At 43.5% G+C, this 19563-nt stretch overlaps 1 protein-coding gene across 2 annotated transcripts in view; it reads left to right on the forward strand.

Annotated features, from left to right (window-relative positions):
- Positions 1 to 19563, forward strand: part of LOC146789297 (calcitonin gene-related peptide type 1 receptor-like) — a 2166593-nt gene that overhangs the window by 1298190 nt on the left and 848840 nt on the right. For both annotated transcript variants that reach the window (XM_085630942.1, XM_085630944.1), the window contains exon 7: positions 3892 to 4004. In XM_085630942.1, coding sequence (XP_085487068.1) covers positions 3892 to 4004 — 113 coding nt within the window. The remainder of the gene's footprint in view (positions 1 to 3891; positions 4005 to 19563) is intronic.

Genomic DNA, 19563 nt, shown 5'->3' on the forward strand with positions numbered 1-19563 from the left:
GTCACTGGCCACATTGGTCTTTTCCCCGCACAAATGGGTAAAATGTCACCCATTTGTGAGGGAAATCGCCCAATCTGGCAACATTGAGAGACATGGCTTGTTTTTCCTACGTCACCATGCTGAAGGTGCTGCCATATTTGTTTGGGTCATGTTTCCATGGTAAACTACAGGAAACACAGCTAATAACTCAGCGCTGTGCTACATGTTGGAGCTCATGATAAGAAAGTATTTTTTCAAACAGGAGCCCACTACTGTAGTGACGGTTTGGCTATTTTAAGCCTTTAAAAAAAAAAAAATGTTTTAATAAAGTTGAGAGTTTAAAAAAAAAAGGGAGGTGAGAGAGCGACAGCATGTAGAACACAAGAAAGTCGTGACCGCAATCTTTCAAGCTAAAGTGCGGCTGAAGTATGGCACATTTCGTCCTGTATCATCCTCACCCTTTCTTTCTCTAAAGCGCTGCGGGAGCGTTTATGTGCTTGCAGGAGCAGGCCGACTTTAAAGTTAAATCCAAGCAGGAAGGAATTTCCCTGTTCCAAAATCAGTGCAGAGCACAGGGAAAGTGAGAGGGAGGAAGGGGTTAAGGATGGGTGCATGGTGGGAGGGTGACTCAGTGAGGGAAACAAAGATAAACCCCTTTAAGGGGCTTTTCTTGAAGCGAGGAGATGGCTTGACATATAAAGCAACAGACTTTGGAGCTGGAGAGCAGGGTTCGAGCCTTAGCGTGGGCTGTATCACCTAATCATAAATAAATAAACAGCGACAGGGGGGTGGGGAGAGACAAAAAAAACACAACACATGTGGAGGGGCGAGACAGATAAAATTAAAACAAACACTGACAAACACAACACATGTGGAGGGGCGAGACAGATAAAATTAAAACAAACACTGACAAATTTAGCATCTGAAACCAACTGAAACAAACGGTGCACAGAATCGAAGGGGAGGAGGTGGCTCAACATATAACGCTGCCGACTTTGGAGCTGGAGAACAGGGTTCGAGTCTCGGCGTGGGCTGTATTAATCATAAATAAATAAACTGAGATCTCAGATGGGGTGGGAAGAGAAATAAAAAAAAGCATTGGCAATGCAATAGGGGGAGGGGCATGGGAAGAAAGTAGTCTGTGCAGTAAAGGAGCCAGTAGCTGTGGAAGGCAACAAATGAAGACATGTCCTCATAACGAGGGACTAACAAGCCTACAACCAATCAGAAGGCAGCATTTAGGACACAAGCCAATGGAAATGATGGGCGGAGAGTGGGCGGAGCTTCCACTAAGCTTCCACGCTATAGTGTATACTGCATGTCTCAACGAGACAGAGCAAGCGCTGCCTAGGCGAGACCTAATGAGGTGGTTAGCCTCAGATCCACACATACGAGCCGAAATTGATGTTCAAAATGTATTGGTACTCGATGTGCATTCTGCTCATTTGAAGGTATAAATGTAGAGCCCAATAGGGACCCGTTTTGGCACCTGCTTTTAAGAACTGCCGGAGCTGAGCAGTCACGTGGCAGTATTTTTCATTATGATGTGTAAATGTTTATTTTTGGTAGTATCTGTAAATAGTGTAAGTTTTGTTAAACTCATAACTTTAAAAAAAAATTCACTCATATATTGTGCCATTGTTATACCTTGGTAAGTTTGCGGTATACCACTGTACATGAGGCTGAGAAGTGAATACTTGATTGGCTAATGGCTGTATTTCCCAAAGGTAAAAGGTAGCCATGTAGTTTTTATCACAGTTTTGCTGTAATCTGTGGTATGTGTTTTGCTACGTTCTGGGTTAGGGTTTTACTTATAGGTAAGTATTAGGTTTCATTGTTGTTCACTATCTGTTGCTACTTTACTTAAGTGGTGACAGTGGAGATATTTATTTTGAAATGTCTATATATTTTTTATAGCGGTTTAGGGTGAACTGCACTTATTTTGAGTAGGGCGATAATATGTAGGTACATGAATAATATTAATAATAATCATTTTAAAAACCATTTATAAAAACATATAACACAATTAGGTAAATAAATAAAAATAATATGAAAATATACTTTTCAAATAAAACCAGATGTTTTTAAATAATAATAAACATAAAAAGATAAGTAATTAAAAATATATAACAGTAATTAAAAGAAACATAAAAAATAACTCAAATTAAAATAAAAGTAGAAAAACTGTTACACTTGAAAGGGTTTACATTTAATATTCCCACTCCAATGTAAACAAAATCAGGGAAATTATTGGACCTCAGATGAGTTAGATTAACTATTCCCACTCCAATCTAAGGAACAGTACAGAAAGGGCTGGATTTCAGAGAAGTTTGGTTTACTATTCCCACTCTAATTTAAGCAACTCAAGGAAAAATGTTGGACTTCAGAGAAGCTACATTTACTATTCCACTCCAATCTAAGCAAAACTACGGAAAGTATTGGACTTCAGAATGGCAGCAATCCCATCTTTCTTTGGAGATAAACAGGCTTTTGCTTCCCTCAGGCCTCAACTGAAATTTCTTCCTGTTTTCACTCAGTGTGAAACTGCAGGCTAAAGTGACTTCACTTCCGGTCCCCTTAGTTTAGCTCCCAGTGTCCCATCAACCATTCACAGAACCTACAGATCAGCGCGAGCTTCACTGTCACATCTGGTACTGCTGGTTCCTTCTCAGCTACCTGCTCTGAATCCACTTGATGGGTAAAGACCCCTGAGGACCCATTTCAGGCCTCCTACCTGCAATATTCCTCAACTGGGAGACCCAAACACTGACAACAGTGCTGATATTTGCGATTATTTGGACATGTACCTAGTCCGTTTGTCCTACTGAAGCCTTAAAAAGTCATGGAGGTTTTGTGTGTCGATGTGCACTGTGATGCGCTGCCTCGACAACAACAAAGCCACCTTTGGAGCACGCGCCACAGGTTTCCTTTTCCAAGTGCACGCTGTCGTAATGCATGCTCAGCACACTGGTACTCTTGTGTGTACACTGCTGTTGCCGGCCTCCGATTGGCTGCTTTTCTACCTTAAGTTGGTCAATTTCCAGAGTTCAGAAGCAACTGTTGGCAAAATGCAACGTTCTTGCCAAGTGTCAGATGTGCTTCTATGTTTTCATTCTTTTGGGTAACTAGTATTTAGTTTACTACTGTTAGTTTAAACTATGAATAAACGTTTGCAAGTGTGAGAACAGAGTTCCCTCCACAACAAAAGCCTCAAAAGATGGTGATAACAGCAAATAATAACAAGGCCATGCATTTCAATTTTCACAAACTTACACAGACTTCTTTGTAGGCTCCACTTTTTTACAAATGTAATTAAAATGTATCAATAATTTAATGTGTTTGCCTTCAACCCACTCCAGAGAGCTCAAATAACACATTCACTTGTCTGTTGCCAAAACTACTGCCAGACCCATGATCACTGCCACACATTCCATAGCGAGGCTACGTTGCAATGATGTGCGATAATGTGCTGCATGGCTAAATACTTATAAGGTCCCAAAGGCGAGACCGATTGCATTGCAAATGCTTGTTTTTATTGCAAATAATAACATATTATTTCCTTTCTATGCCAATGCCTACAATGTCAAATAAATAAAACCTAAAAAATAACTTTCACATCACACTTTTTGGAGCTTGAAGTATTTTTCTAACAATAGAACTCAGAAAGAATAGACCACCCTTGTCTGCATTTGTGCGTAATTACAGAATGACATTGTGTCAGAAAGAAAATATAAACATTGGACTGCGTTTGTCTAAATTAATTTCTATGTTACTAATCTCCTTTTTGATAAGCAGAAAATGCTTAATCATACATTACTTTTGTAGATTTCTGTATTTGGGGGGTAAAAGTATTGCCTGATTTATGTTTTGTCCAGTGTGCTTGTAATAAAGTCAGTTGTTTTATTATTACAGAAAAGGCTCTAAAATACTGTGATGAAACAGGGAATTGGTTCCGACATCCAGACAGCAATCGTACCTGGTCGAACTACACACTGTGCATCTCTTATACTAGTGAAAAGCTGAAGGTAAGTGCTGGTTACATGTAAGTGTTGAGAAGCATGAGACTGTATTTAAGGACGTGGGGGCGGGGCCTGTTTTAGACTTTGGCGGATAGGAAGCTCCGTCAAATCCTGCCTACCCGACTCCTAGTGCTATGGGCTATGAGGTGCTTGTAATATGGCGGATAGGACATCCAGCATGTTTGTGTCTTTCTTTCTTGTTGTATACAGTCATTTTTTGCCACTTTTTGTAGTTGCTCATTTTCTCACTAGAGTACCAACAATGTAGAGTCTCCAATTGGTCTATGCATATTATGACTGGCCAGACGATGCACCAAGTTTTGTGCATTTTTTTCACAGCACGTGCATAAACCCCTGCTGCCTTGATACTTTTATTTCTAATATCAATTAAAATGAGGATACCAGAGATGCCAATTAATTGGTGAAGGTGTATTCAAGGATGGTTATACTTTTACTTGGCTCACCCATATGTACGGTTGTAATTAAACATTTAATTTCTTGGTAAAAGTCAGGAACGTTAAGGATGATCAAAATATCACATAGGATGAACTTCTGAATTTTGAAAACCCAGCAGTCTCTTTGCGTTAACATATGGCAGTGAACTTCAGGTTGCCACATGTGTAATGAAGTCAGCAGTCTAGTAGTTGGGGGGGCGGAGCGAGTAGAGTGAGGGGAAGAGGAGGAGTCACGATAGGAAGAGGCAGTTAGTGTAGGGACAAGGCAGAGATAAGAGGCTGATGAATAAAGCTCCTGTTAAACCACCAGAAGTGTCCGTGGTTCTTTGTAGCGCGATGTTACAACTGGCGACGAGGGTGGGATGAGCAAACCCCACTGTCCAAGGAGCCCCAGAGATTGTTGAAGAGCCGGGAGCAGCCACAGGAACAGGTGTGGACCTGCCTGAAGTGACCGCTCGCTCCGAAGCACGATTCACGCTGGATGCGTGAGATTTGAATGCCACCAGTGAGTACAGAAGTTGGGAGCCCACCCCGACCCTGCCTTGTGCCCCCAGAGCGAAGAGAGGAGTGCCTCTACGTCGGAGACGCTGTCTCCGAAAGCCTGCCAGCGAGCGCCGCTGAGCGCGTTGAAATGTGAGCTGAAAGCCCGTCGATGCCGGCTGATCTCACGCCCGATGGGTGAGCTTTGGCACGCTGTCGCGAGGGAAAAGCGGGAAGCTGCAGAATAAGGCGGGAGCCCACCCTGACCTCACCTGATAGCTGTCGCCGTCGAAAATAAGCAGAGCCTGAAGAGTGCCACCCTTGAAGCTGCCCGCCGGTGAGTCCAGCATGGAAAGGACTGAATGAGCCAGGAGAGAGAGCCTCGTGTGTGTGCAGGGACGGCGGCCATCTTGGAGTCAGGCAGCTTTCGAGACAGTCCCCTTGAGTGTTGCAGAGCGGCCATTTTGAAGTCAGGCACCCAGCAAATAAGCAAGCCTTGTCAAGTGCAAATAAACAAGCAGTGGCGAAGGGACGTAAAACAAGCATTGTCAAGTACAAGTAAACAAGCATTGATATGTGCAAACAAACAAGCATTGGCAAGAAGAAATAAACAAGCATTGTCGAGTGCAAACAAACAAGCATTGTCAAGTGCAAATAAACAAGCATTGACGAGAGCAAATAAACAAGCATTGGCGAGAACACATAAAGAAACAAGCACCAACGAAGGAGTGGAAAGAAGACAACGACACAATGGCGACCTCACCACAGCGGAAGCTCCTTGTTGCAGGAGGATCACACCTGCGAGCTCCGGAACCTCTGACCGTGACCACAGGAGGGAGTATGGGCCCCAAGTGGCAAGAATGGTTAGAAGACTTCGAAGATTATATTGAGGGATCCAAGGTGACGGAAGACAAAGAGAAGTTAATCGCCCTCCGCAACCTGGCAGGCCGGGAAATAAGCAAAATCATCAAGGATCTTGCGCCTGCTGAAACAGGGATGTATGACAAAGTGCGTGAGGCACTGAACAAAAAGTTCCTTCATAAAAGAAACGTAGATTATGAGCGCCATGCATTCCACCAGGCCCGCCAAGGGAAGGAGGAAGCAATGAGTGCATTCATCACCCGGTTACGACAGCTGTCGAGATACTGCGAGTTTGAAACCTTCTCGCCTGACGCTGCCATCAAATCGCAAATCATAACCGGTTGCCATTCAGAAACACTCAGGAGACGGCTACTGAGGAAACCCCGCGAATTAGAAGAGATTGAAGAAATGACCCGCATATATGACCAAGCGGAGGAACACGCTGTCACCATTGAAACAGGCCACAACGTCAGTCATGAGCAAGCGCACCGTGTTCAAGACCGACCTCATAGCAGAAGGAAGTATTCGCGGGAGAATAAATGGAGACAGAGACCGTCGTCTCACCAACGACGCCCGGAGTACAGGAGAAGAGAAACAGGGCCAAGGGACCACAAGCCGGAAAGGACTGGCCGATGTTATCGGTGTGGCTATGACTATCCCCATACAGACACTTGTCCGGCCATGGGTCAGCGATGCAGGAAATGTGGGCGATCCAATCACTTCGAAGCCATGTGTGGGGACTATCACAAAGAAAGGCGAGGTGGGACAACGAGATCGTCCCGCTCTGACACAAGAAAACATCACATTAGAGCTGTTCAAGGAGAGCCCAGGTGGTCCCCAGGTTCATCACATTCCAGCCGGGAATCACGCAGGTCTTGTTGGGGACGCAGATCCCCATCTCGGGACTCGAGATCATCTTCCTCCAAAGACTCGACCTACACTGTGGAACACTTGAACCTGATTGCGGACCCTGATCAACTAAAAAAGTATCCACGTCTAGATATTAGAGTGGGGAATCATGACACCAAATTTATATGGGATAGCGGAGCCTCGCTGAACTATATTTCAGTTACGGAACACGAGAAAATGGTCCCGAAACCCCCACTAACTTTTGCACCAGTCCGTGTCTTTACGTGGATGTCCAAAAAACCGCTCCCCTGTCTGGGTAAATTCCATACAACTCTCACCCATGACGACATCACTGTACCGGCGGTCATACATGTCATCAAGGGGCCTGACGCCGACTGCCTACTTAGCCTCCCCACTGCGGAGCGTCTTCATCTGGTGGAAGTCTTATTCACATTCAACAACAATAAGAACTGTGTCAGCAAGTTTCCCAAATTACTTCCCAAACCGGGGAAGGCGGAGAACCCGGCTGACTACATGCCCTGCCACCCTCTACCATTGTCAGAATCCAAACCATCGATTGCTGAGGAGCATCTCTGTCAGTTGACCAGCAAAAGCAATCCACCGGCACCATTACAAATGACCACCCTACCCAGGATGACCACCCTACCCAGTGGAGTGTGGCAAGAAGTTGCCATGGACTTCTATGGACCGCTGCAGTCTGGAAAATATGTGGTTGCCATAATTGACGTATATTCACGATTTCCCATCGCACAAATAATATCGTCTACAAGCGCCTCCTGCACTCTCAAGGTGCTAGATGAGATATTTGCAACATGGGGTGTCCCCAAGAAAGTCAAAACAGACAATGGGCCCCCATTCAATGGACACGAATTCAGTGCTTTCACGAAACACATGGACTTTGAGCGCAGAAAAGTTACACCACTCTGGCCACAAGCGAATGGCACCATTGGGAGATTTATGGCCACGCTCAAAAAGACATTTCAGCAAGCCACTGCTGGGAGGAGAGAACTGCAAGCAGCTCTGAATGAAGTTCTCAGAGCCTACAGGACAACTCCCCACTCAACAACCGGACAATGCCCTGCAACCCTAATGCTAGGGCGGCCAGCGAGAAATCGTTTCCCGACAGAGGAAGGTGCTTTGCAAACGGTATCACAAAAGTACATGCACCAGGAAATAGCTGTGACTGACAAGCATAACAAGGACAGACTGAAATCGCATGCCGATGCCAAAAGGAGGGTGAGGTCTCCATCCTTGCACGAAGGGGATCATGTCCTCGTTAGACAGGAGCAGCAGAGAAAGACTGATTCCCGATTCTGTGACGAGCCATTATTAATTACCCAGCAGAAGGGCACGATGCTGACGGCGGAATGTGGACAATGCAGAATCACCAGGAACATATCCCACTTCAAGAGGTGTCCGCGAGACATAAAAGGACCTGGGGTGGACCCGACTGACACTCCCGCACCTGAAGAACCTGATCCTAGTGATACAGGGGGCAGAGGTCAGCAGAGTGAGTCCGTGCCGAGCGTGTCCACTGGGAACACGTCGTTGCGGCCGCGTCGCGATATCCAGCCACCAAAGAGACTCGTTGTAGAGATAGACTGAAGCACTGTTTGTTTGTTTGTTTTATCAAGAAAAGGGGAGATGTAATGAAGTCAGCAGTCTAGTAGTTGGGGGGGCGGAGCGAGTAGAGTGAGGGGAAGAGGAGGAGTCACGATAGGAAGAGGCAGTTAGTGTAGGGACAAGGCAGAGATAAGAGGCTGATGAATAAAGCTCCTGTTAAACCACCAGAAGTGTCCGTGGTTCTTTGTAGCGCGATGCTACAACATGTGACAACCAATCAGCTCAAACTAGAGACAATAGTATTTTTCCTGGAAATGTACATTCCCCAGGAGACAACAGCTGCTTCTGGGCATCAGCAGTATGTAATTCTTTTTGCTGATTCAAACTGCTGAGCTGGACTTCAGCTTGACCCTTTTGAGGCGCAGGATAGTCATCTTTCCCCCAAGCCTATTTTGCCTTCAATTCATTCCTCAGTGATGCACACATAGAATTCTGCATCAATGCCTCCATGAGGACCAATTCATATTTTTGTAAGGACCTCTTCCTGTCTACCTTAACACTTTTCTCACAACATGCCCTACTTAAAGTTTGACCTTCCTGGGACCAGCTGGCCCATTGACATCAGTGCCCTAAAATTAATTTTAGTCCTGGTGATGACATTTAACTTACGCAACAGGTCAAAATACCATTGACTCACACACATATAGCCTCATTAACCCTGTTTTTTTGTAATAATTTGTTCTCATGGATCATTTGTTCACTGGTATATCCACATCACCTTCTCATGATTGGTGCACCATGTGATCACTCTGATGTTGTTAATTCAATAAATATCTCATTATTCTACTTTAATATATGTGCTAGCATAAAAATATTGGTTTGTTTATTTTGGATGAGTCATACATCCATGAACTTCTCAGTAGTTTGAATACGTCCAAGTGGACTACTGTTTTTGTGTTATTGTAACTTATCATTGGTTCCTGTTTGGTGAACCAGGTAACCCGTGTGTTTTTTACCCTCACCTTTGTACCGGTCACAAGCAGAGAATTTGACAGTTGCCTCAGTCAGTTTGGGGCAAAGTCTTTACCTTTTAAATAAAAAAATGAATGAATCCCCAAAGTCCATAAGTCTAGAATTGTATTGCAATGTTTCTTTTCTGCTCAATGTGGTTTGTGTATTAGTGCCCAGCAAATAGATAGATGTGTGCCCAATGTGGCCAGCTTGGCAATGTGACTTAGTGCTCGGTGTAAGTGGATGGGATGTGATTGAGGCTAGAGCAGTGTATGTGGTTAATGGCTAAAGGGAAGCAAAGCTCTGTTCACCGGAATGTCCTTCAGTGCCATCAGAAATGTTTTTGACAAAAGCCTCCACCACTGACACAGTGACATAGAATTAATATACCAGAACTCATGGATATCCTGTCTGCTACCCAACCTACTCTGTCCATTGACTCAAATATTGATACGGCTAAGTTTACTAATTGGATTAATTCAGCAGTAGCATTGTTGACTCTGCCAAGATCCAACACAAGTCATATATACAGGCCAATAGCGCCCTGGTTTTCCCAGGAGCTAACGGATTTTAGACAGAAATGCCACAGGCAAGAAAAGAAATGGAGGAGAAACAATAATGTAACCAATAAAACGAAATATAAACAAATGATTCGAGATTACAAAAAGTCAATAGATTTTGAGAAAACTCAGTATCTCACTGCGAAGATCTATCAAACCAAAAGCTCTTTAAGAGAACTTTGTAAAACTATCAACTCACTCTCTAGCTTTAGTTGTATTAATACAGTGACATCTAGTAAGTCACTGTGCGACAATCTAGCCAACTTTGTTAGGGATAAGGTTGCAGTCTACGGTGAATGACTTGAGACACCATACTAAAACTAATGTCACAGGAAAAAAGTACTAGGATCAAGCAAACAAGAGCTCCATGAGTTCTCTCTTTGTACTAATGAAGGGTTGTTTGAGCTTATTATCCATAACTAAATCTGGAGTTCTATCAGACTCCTGCCCTCCAAGAATTCTACAAGCGGTAGCAGAGACAGTTGAAGCCTCCCTTACTTCTCTAATAAATAATATCATTATATCAGGCAAGTTTCCGAGGGAATGGAAAAAAGTTTCAATATTTCCGATGTCGACCTAATCCTGAATCCACATTGGCATTTCCATCTTAACGGAATCACGGCTATCCGAATCATCCTCCCCATGCCTAGACCTACTTGTTCCACCAAACTATAACATCATAAGGCTAGAGAGGTTAAACCCTCCGGTGCTCATGACGGAATGGTTCCGTCATGAGCACTGGTGCTCCTGTGCTCATGAAGGAACCATTCCGTCATGAGGAGACAGGGGCACGAAATCCCTCTGCTGCAGACAGCAGAGGGATTTCCCTTTTTTTTTATTGGCCACGGGAGGTTGGGGAAGAGCTTCCCCAACCTCCCAAGGCCAATTAGCATTTTTATTGCAATGCCGATCGCACGCTTGGCGCTCTGTCGTCATTGCAATGAAAATGAAACTGAAACTTAGTTTCAGTTTCATTGTTTCAGTGAAACAGATGGGAGGGGTATTGTTGGAAAGGGGAGAATCCCCCCGCCCTTGGTGATAAAGCAGGGATTCACCCACTAGGCACCAGGGAGGGATGAGCAGCCCCTTGTGCAAGGGCCTTTGCTCCCCCCATATTTTTGGCATTATTCAGTCTTTCTGCCCCCTCTGGGGGGGCAGATGGGGGCTCCAGCCCAGGGGGGGCCGAAAGCCTACTAAGCGCCAGGGATTTGTTTTACTTATATAGGTAGGGGTGCGGGTTGCCCAGAATGGGCATGTCAAGGCCCCCACCCCCCCAAAAAAATGATAGTCTTTCTGCCCCCCCGGGAGGCAGATGGGGCAATAGCCCCTTATCTGCCCCCCCGGGGTGGGACAGAAAGCCCACTAGCCACTTGGGATTTTTTTATTTCCAAAGTTCGGGGTGGAGGTTGCCCAGAATGGGCATGCCAATGCCCCTACCCACCCAAAAAAGATGTCACAGCCTTTCTGCCACCCCCAGGAGGCAGATGGAGGCAGTAGCTCCTGATCTGCCCCCCAGGGGGGGACAGAAAATCCACTAGGCGCCAGTGATTATGCTGGCTTTTCTATTAGTCGGGGTGGGGGCTTCCCAGAATGGGCATCCCAATGCCCCAACGCCCCCCCCAAAATAATAGTCACTGTCTTTCTGCCCCCCTTGGGGGCATATCGGGGCAATATCTCTCGATTTCCCCCCTCCCCAGGGTGGCAGAAAGCCCACTAGGCACTGAATCTTCTTCAGGATGTGCCTACCTGTGGATTTTGGGCCCTAGCGAAACCTACCAAACCCGCACATTTCTGAAAACTATGTGTGGGTTTGGTAGGTTTCCTTAGCTGGCCGCCGAGCACGGGGCCGGCCAAAAACCCAGGTGACCCCCTTGCAAAACCAGGTTGTTTTGTGATAAGCAATTTTGATGTCTCCTCAATACGTTTTGGGCCCTTGCCTGTCGCGGGGGAACTTGGGCCTCCCACACAAGTGATGCACCATTTTTATCCTGAGACCTGGGAGAATGCTGGGTGGTAGGAAATTTGTGTCAGCCCAGTGATGCCACAACTTTCCCGCACAAAATTGTGTGGAAAAAGTGATTTTTTAGCTAAATTTGAGGTTTGCAGGGGATTCTGGGTAAGAAAACTTTGGAGGATCCACGCAACCCATACCTCTCTGGAATTCCCCAGGTATCTAGTGTTCGGAAATGTGTGGTTTTGGTAGGTTTCCCTAGCTGGCCACCGAGCACAGGGCCAAAAACCCAGGTGACCCCCCTTGCAAAACCAGGTCGTTTTGTGATAAGCAATTTTGATGTCGTCTCAATACGTTTTGGGCCCTTGCCTGTTGCGGGAACTTGGGCTTTCCACATGAGCGAGGCATCATTTTTATCAGGAGACCTGGGGTAACGCTTGGTGGTAGGAAATTTGTGTCAGCCCGGTGATGCCACAACTTTCCCATCGAAAAATGTGTGGAAAAATTGATTTTTTCATCTAAATTTGAGGTTTGCAGGGGATTCTGGGTACGAAAATGTTGGGGGATCCACACAGGCCATACCTCCCTGGAATCCCCCGGGTGTTTGGATTTTAAAAAATGTACAGGTTTGCTAGGTTTGCCTAGGTGCCAGCAGAGCTAGTTTTCAAAATCTACAGCTAGGCACTTTGCAAAAAAAGGGTCAGTTTTCACTGTGAAAATGTGGTGTGTCCACGTTGCGTTTTAGGCCTACCCACACAAGTGAGGTAACATTTTTCTCTGAATACTTTGGGGAACACGGGGTCGGTGGAATTTTGTGGATCCACGCAGATTCCAGAACTTTCCACCACAGAAATGTGAGGAAAATGTGTTTTTTTGACAAATGTTGAGGTTTGCAAGGGAATCTGGGTAACAGAACCTGGTGAGAGCCAGTCAAGTCACCCCATCCTGGATTCCTCTGGGCGTGTAGTTTTCAAAAATGTATAGGTTTGTTAGGTTTGCCTAGGTGCTGGCAGAGCTAGGGTTCAAAATCTACAGCTAGGCACTTTGCAAAAAAAGGGTCAGTTTTCACTGTGAAAATGTGGTGTGTCCACATTGCGTTTTGGTCTGTTTCCTGTCACGAGCACTAGTCCTACCCACACAAGTGAGGTACCATTTGTATCGGGAGACTTAGGGTAACACAGAATTGTAGAGCAACTGTTTTACCTATGGACTTTCGATGCATTTCTGCCTTCCAAATGAAAGACGATGTGTAAAAAAGAAGTCATTTTGAAAAATGACCTATAAGTCTCATGCTAGTATGGGTACTCACAATTTTGGAAATGTGCAAATATCTACTGTTTCTAAACTCTATATTTTGTTGCAATTTCAGAAATACATAGGTGTCTTTCATACCGATTTTTTCCATGTGTATATTTTCCCAAATTAATTTCTATATACCCGGAACATAATGAAAAACCATTGCAAGACGCTGCTCAGTTATTGGCTTTGGGTTCGTCGGGTTCCTGGTGAACCTACAAGTCCTATATATCCTTACAACCAGAAAGGTCTAGCAGATGTAATAGTATATTGCATTCAAACAGCTGTCACACTTAGAAGAAGTTACAGGTGAAAATGTTGGCACAAATGGCTGTTTTTTTCAACTAATTTCCAATTTTTCCTATATTTGACTGTTAGTTTCTATGAAGAAACCTTGAAGGATCTACACAAATGACCCCTTGCGGAATACAGAATTTTGTCTACTTTTCCAAAATGTATAGCTTTCCAGGATCCATTATTGCTTTCATACCCATTTCTACCATTAACTGGAAGGAGGTTGAAAGCACAAAAAATAGGCTATGTCCCAGAAAAATGCCAAAACTTTGTAAAAATGTTGGTTTTCTGACAAAAGTCTGCTTTTCCCTCAAAGCTGGGAAAATGGTGATTTCAGCACCACAACCCCTTTGTTGATACCAGTTGCAGAGAAAAAAACAGACACTTTCATCTGTAGCCCTTTTTTCCCATTTCCCCCCCAAAATAAAAATTACCTGTATTTTGGCTAATTTCTGGGTCCCCTCCAGGGGACTCCACAAACCCTGGGAACCTTTAGAATCCCCATGATGTTGGAAAAAAAGGACGCAAATTTGGTGTGGATACCTTATGTGGTCAAAAAGTTACAGGGGCCTAAGTTTGAACTACTCCAAATAGCCAAAAAAAAGGCTTAGCACGGGGGGGGGGGGGAAGGCCTAGCAGCGAAGGAGTTAAACAAAACTGGTGGAGGTGTAGCCTGTATCTACAAAACAGACTTGACTATCTCCAAAGTTATCGCAGATCCCATGGCATCATGTGAATACTTGGGGCTCTCTGTACTGATTTACAGACAACCAACTGTACAGATTTCACGCATTCTACCACCCCCTAGGTAAAAACTTGATGTTCATAGACCAACTAATGGAAATTATTACAGCAAACTCAGAACCTCATGCCAACGATATTTTCCTAGGAGACCTCAAACTTCACTGGAACGACAGCAATGATAATCAAAACAATATTCTTAAAGAATTCCTCACCGACCACGCACTACTGCAAGCCTGTACCCTGCCAACCCACTCCAAAGAGGCTACTTTATATTGGATCATATCCTAAGTAAACATGGTCCACTGTGTCTCAATCGTCCCTTGTGACTGGTCTGATCACCACATCATCACGTTCCAAGTTCCATCCACTAATAATACATCAAGCACACAAACAGTCAAACCCAAGCATTGGGTTATAGACACAAAAGGTCTAAACCCTGATACTTTAGCTTTACAATGCAAGAATGAACTTCCACCCCCTCTGAACTAACGGATGTCAGCGAGCTGACAAATCACTACAATCATACGATTTCAAAAATATTGAACAATATAGCCCCTCTTAAATTGAAAAGAATTCAAGTCAAGCATAATAACCCATGGTTCTATAATGCACTGAATGAGACGAAAACTCAGACTTACGGAACGGATTTGGAGACAAAATACATCATCCCTCCACCTAAAACAATTTAAAAAGTCCAGAAAAACCTACAATAAAAGCGTACTTAAATCAAAAAAAGAATTTTTTAGAAATGAGCTTGATAACGCATAAAACAGGCCAAGAAAACTCTTCGATCTACTGAAAGATCAATCGAACAAATTAGCCAAATCCTCAGTACTAATGGCTAAATCGGATTTGAACTGTGAAGACTTCTCAACTTTCTTTACCAACAAAGCCAGCTCACTGGAGATAGAACTCAAGAATACGGCTGACAAAGCCTTGAATATAAGGAATATCCAATGGGAGAATACAGACACACCTGCACAAGCAACACCCAAAAACAATGCTCACTGGTCAGATTTCAAACTATGCGATCAATATGACATTACCAAAACCTTACTATCCCTGAAACCCAATAACCACTACAATGACCCTCATCTTGGTAAATGCTGGTTCTCATTCAACCTCAAGGTCATCCCCTACTGGACCAAGATAATTAATGAATCGCTAGCCCAAGGATCTTTCCCGAATTGTCTAAAAACAGGACAGGTCATCCCTCTTTTAAAAAAACCTACGGAGATCCCTTCGGATCCAAACAACTATAGTCCGGTGGCAACGATCCCCTTACTAGCCAAAGTTCTAGAAACATTTGCTCAACAACAACTGAATCAACACATTACCAAATTTAAACTACTGAATGACTACCAATCAGGGTTCAGATCAGAACACAGTATGGAAATAGCAATCCTACAAATAGTAGATGAAGCTCTGCTTGCTCTAGACAGTAATGAAACCTGTCTCTTGGTCCTTCTTGACTTATCATCCGCATTTGACACCGTAAACCATCCCAAACTATTAGACCGTCTCAAAAATAGGATGGGCTTATCAGGAACAGTCTTGAAATGGTTCTATTCCTTCCTAGAGAACAGAATGTCAAAGATGCCTAGTGAACAATGAGCTTTCCCTTCCATCCCCAATTCAGATTGGGGTCCCACAAGGATCATCTCTATCCCCTTCACTATTCACCCTGTACATTGAACCACTAACAGATGTATTACAGCAGGCTAGCATCTCTTTCCAGATGTATTCAGACGACACCCAACTGTATATGAACCTCACATCACCAGAAGAGATCGTCATAATGAACCAAGCATTAATTAGAACTGTTGAATCGCTAGGTGACAACCATCTGAAGCTCAACATAAAGAAAACAGAATTCCTCTTAATGTTCGTGCCTAAAAATGCAACCAAGACTAAGGAGTTGACTAAGATGATCACTGCGCTTAACAGCTCCCCAATTCTAGTAGACTCTACCAAATCTCTTGGAATCAGTCTGGATAAACAACTAAACATGCAAATCCACATCAACACTATGGCCAAATTTGCTTGTTTCCATCTGAGCTACCTCAAAAAATTTCAAGCCGTTCATTGAATCAGATGATCTCAAAATGGCAGTCCAGGCACTGGTCATATCAAAAATGGAGTAAGGATGCGCGACCATCTCAGGGCTCCCTAAGATCTCTACAGCCCCAATAAAAGCATGTCTCAATACAGCAGCCAGACTTCTAACGGGATCAAAAAAATTTTACCACATATCTCCACACCTGAAAGCGCTCAATTGGCTACCGTACGAGCCAAGAATAAAATTCAAGATTGCATGTATCACTCGCAAGGCAATACACCACAAAACTCCACATTACCTGGCTCCAGAGGATCTAAAGATTTTTTGCTAAAACCAGCATTCTTCCGTTAGAAGAGATCATACAACAGAGCGTTCACGAGAGCTGCACCAAGGATCTGGAATTCGCTACCATCCAATATTAGGAGAATCACGTATGGTCCACGATTCAAAAAGGAGACCAAGGCCTTTCTGATGGGGGACTTTCTACCATAACTAATTCTAGGCTACAATAAGACTATTCTGAACAATATACCTCGAACAATATATATCTGTTTTATAGAAGCAATATTATAACCATCGTAGACAGTTATGATATCAGGATTGGACCTATTTTTGTTCAGAAGAATGTGTATAACATTTTTTACTTTTACCGAATGATTTCCTTATTCTTCAATTTGTGACAGATTGGACATTGGTTAACATACTATTGAACACGTTTTCACGCTTATATGTAAAGAAATGAATATCTTCTGATTGTAAAGGGGTGTTGGTGTAAAGCGCTCTGACACTCAATTTCTTGGGTCTTGTTCGTGCTATAGAAAACACTGAATAAATTAAAAAACACTGTTAAAAAGATGTTAAAAAAATAATCTCCTAAGCCCATAGAGAAAAATAATGATCGCACATTCTCTCTTTTGCCAATGCCAGCGAAAATTCCAGAAAAACACCCTAATACCACCCTTTTGGAAGTTTTGTATAAAAATGTAATTATTGATGAAGCCCCACATACCTTTAGCACAAATCAAAGCATTGAAACGGCACCGGTTGCTTCCTCAGAGAAGATAAGATCCATTATGGACAATGGGGGGCAAGGCTGCAGTCATTCTTTTAGGTCAGTCCACAACTTTCGACACTGTTAGTCAGGTGGTCCTGTTAGACCGTTTACCAATATATGGTTACACAGCTCTGCAATAAATCTCCTCCAATCTTTCCTTGTGAATAGAGAGCAGTCGATCTCCCTTGGGGAATTTTGATCACCACCCTTTTCACTTCCTAGCGGGGTTCCGCAAGGGTCATCACTGAGCCCCACACTTTTTAATGTTTATGTGGCCCTGTTAGGCACATTAATCTTTTGGTTTTTCAACAATTTCATTCATGAACGACATTCAGATTATTTTGTTCATTTCTAGCAATGTGGAGGAAATCTCCCACTTCAACAGTTGCATGGGTCAGGAAGTCAAATGGATGAAATGTACTAGTTTGAATGTGGACACGGAGAAAACGGAAATCCTTCTTTTTGAAAGAGACCTCTCATTTTGGAACCTGTCCTGGTGGCCCCAGTCTCTCGGCCCTCTTACCACTCCTGTCTCAAAAGTAAAGAACCTGGGAGTGATCTTTGACCTGCGAGTGACCTTTCATTTAGAGATCATGTAAATAAAATTACCTCTACCTGTTTCTTCATCTTAAAAACTCAGAGAAAAATGCTTCCCTTTATTCCATATGATAAGCAGAAATCATTGGTGATTGTATTGGTACTGTCCAGGCTGGACTATTATAATGCCCTCTATCAGGGCATACAATAGAGTTCTCTTAAAAACGTTAGTTTCTGCAGAACGCAGCAGCCCGCCTGCTCAAAAACATACCCTAATATCAAACAGTCTCTCAAGCCTTAGTGGGGCCTCATTGGCTCCCAGTTAAGAAACGTGTGGCCTTTAAGGCTCTCAGCACAACACACAAAGCACTTCATGGGATAGGCCCTGAATAGTGGAGGAAAAAGTTCACTTTGCATATACCAAGGAAAACTATGCGCTCAGCTGCACTGAAACCAGTCTCTATACCAAGATGCTGTAAAGCATCCTGAGGGGGTAGGAGTTTTATATTTTCCTCATGTAAATTGTGGAATAAATTCAATTGGGAGCTTAAGAACCAACAGAATCTTACTTGTTTAGAACATTACTCAAGTCCTGGCTTTTCTCATCTCCTGTTTGAACCTTTGGGTGCTTTTCTATCAGATACATCTCATTGTCAAGATACCTTCGGGCATTTGTGTGCTTAATAAATATTATCAATATCTCTGATCCTTTGATACCCCATGCAGGAATGGCTAGAGTTTGCTGGCCAAGCAAAATGGCTTGGCTCAATAGACCTCTCTTATCCTGCTGATGCCAAAGATAGGATTATTGACCCAAAGAGTGCATCTCTAAAAAGTAAAGCTAGTCTGAGTCAGGCTTCTCTTAGGACCGTGGGTTGGCAAGGATCCGATTTGCACATCCTTTGAAGGGGCAGATGAACACTAGAATAGCCATCTCGTGCTCTACTCCAGGGATATGCCTATGCAGGCTTACCCATATTCATCCAAAATATGTCCAGGACCTTTCTCCCTCCCCAAAGTGGGCCACCCATTCTTCTGTACACACATGCTTGCCGCTCAAAGGCCCTTTTGCCTTTCTGAAACAATAACCCATAGCTGTGAAAGCACACACGCCTCGAGCTGATAACGGAAAAAAACGAATGTGTTTCATTTATATAATTTGTATTCCAAGTGTTGGTAATAAATGAGGTTTATGAGGACAATAACATGCTGTGTATTTCGTTGTACAAGTCCCATTAGTTGGAAATACAGCATTACTAAGCTTACTCACCTTAATAGCAATCTCCTTAGCAGTAGTTTTTCATTACAGTTAATAGAAGACATAATTAATCGAATCTGAATTATTAATGGCTCTTTGTACCAGCCTTATGAAATAAACTTTACCTTGAAAATATTTCAGCTTCACTGGGAGTGTGTTTAGTAAATAATAGCTTCAATCAAGGCTTTTTTTTATATTTAAGCGTGTTCTGTGTCGAGCTCGTAATAGTGGACACCACCATAGAAGAGAAATTAGATTCTGTTGTTTACAACACTTATGTGTTCAAAGATTTTGTGCATCCTACTCCATCACTGAAAAGAAGACCTGAATAGGCAGTGTATGAGACACCTGTCGATGGCCGGCGGAGGTCATTCCTGCCTGAATGTCTCACTCATCCACCCTTACCCACCATCCTCTGCTTTCGCTCCCACTGTGAGCTTTCTTCTGTTTAGAGCATGTCCCCAGTCTCTCTATTTGCCTGCTTCTCTCTACTCTCATCACTCTATGATCCTTGGTAGATCAGCCGTTCTTGTAGAGAATGTCTCTCTTTCACTCATTCTTTTCTTCTGTAC

Source organism: Triturus cristatus, chromosome 10, assembly GCF_964204655.1.
Source record: "Triturus cristatus chromosome 10, aTriCri1.1, whole genome shotgun sequence".
NCBI lineage: Eukaryota > Metazoa > Chordata > Amphibia > Caudata > Salamandridae > Triturus > Triturus cristatus.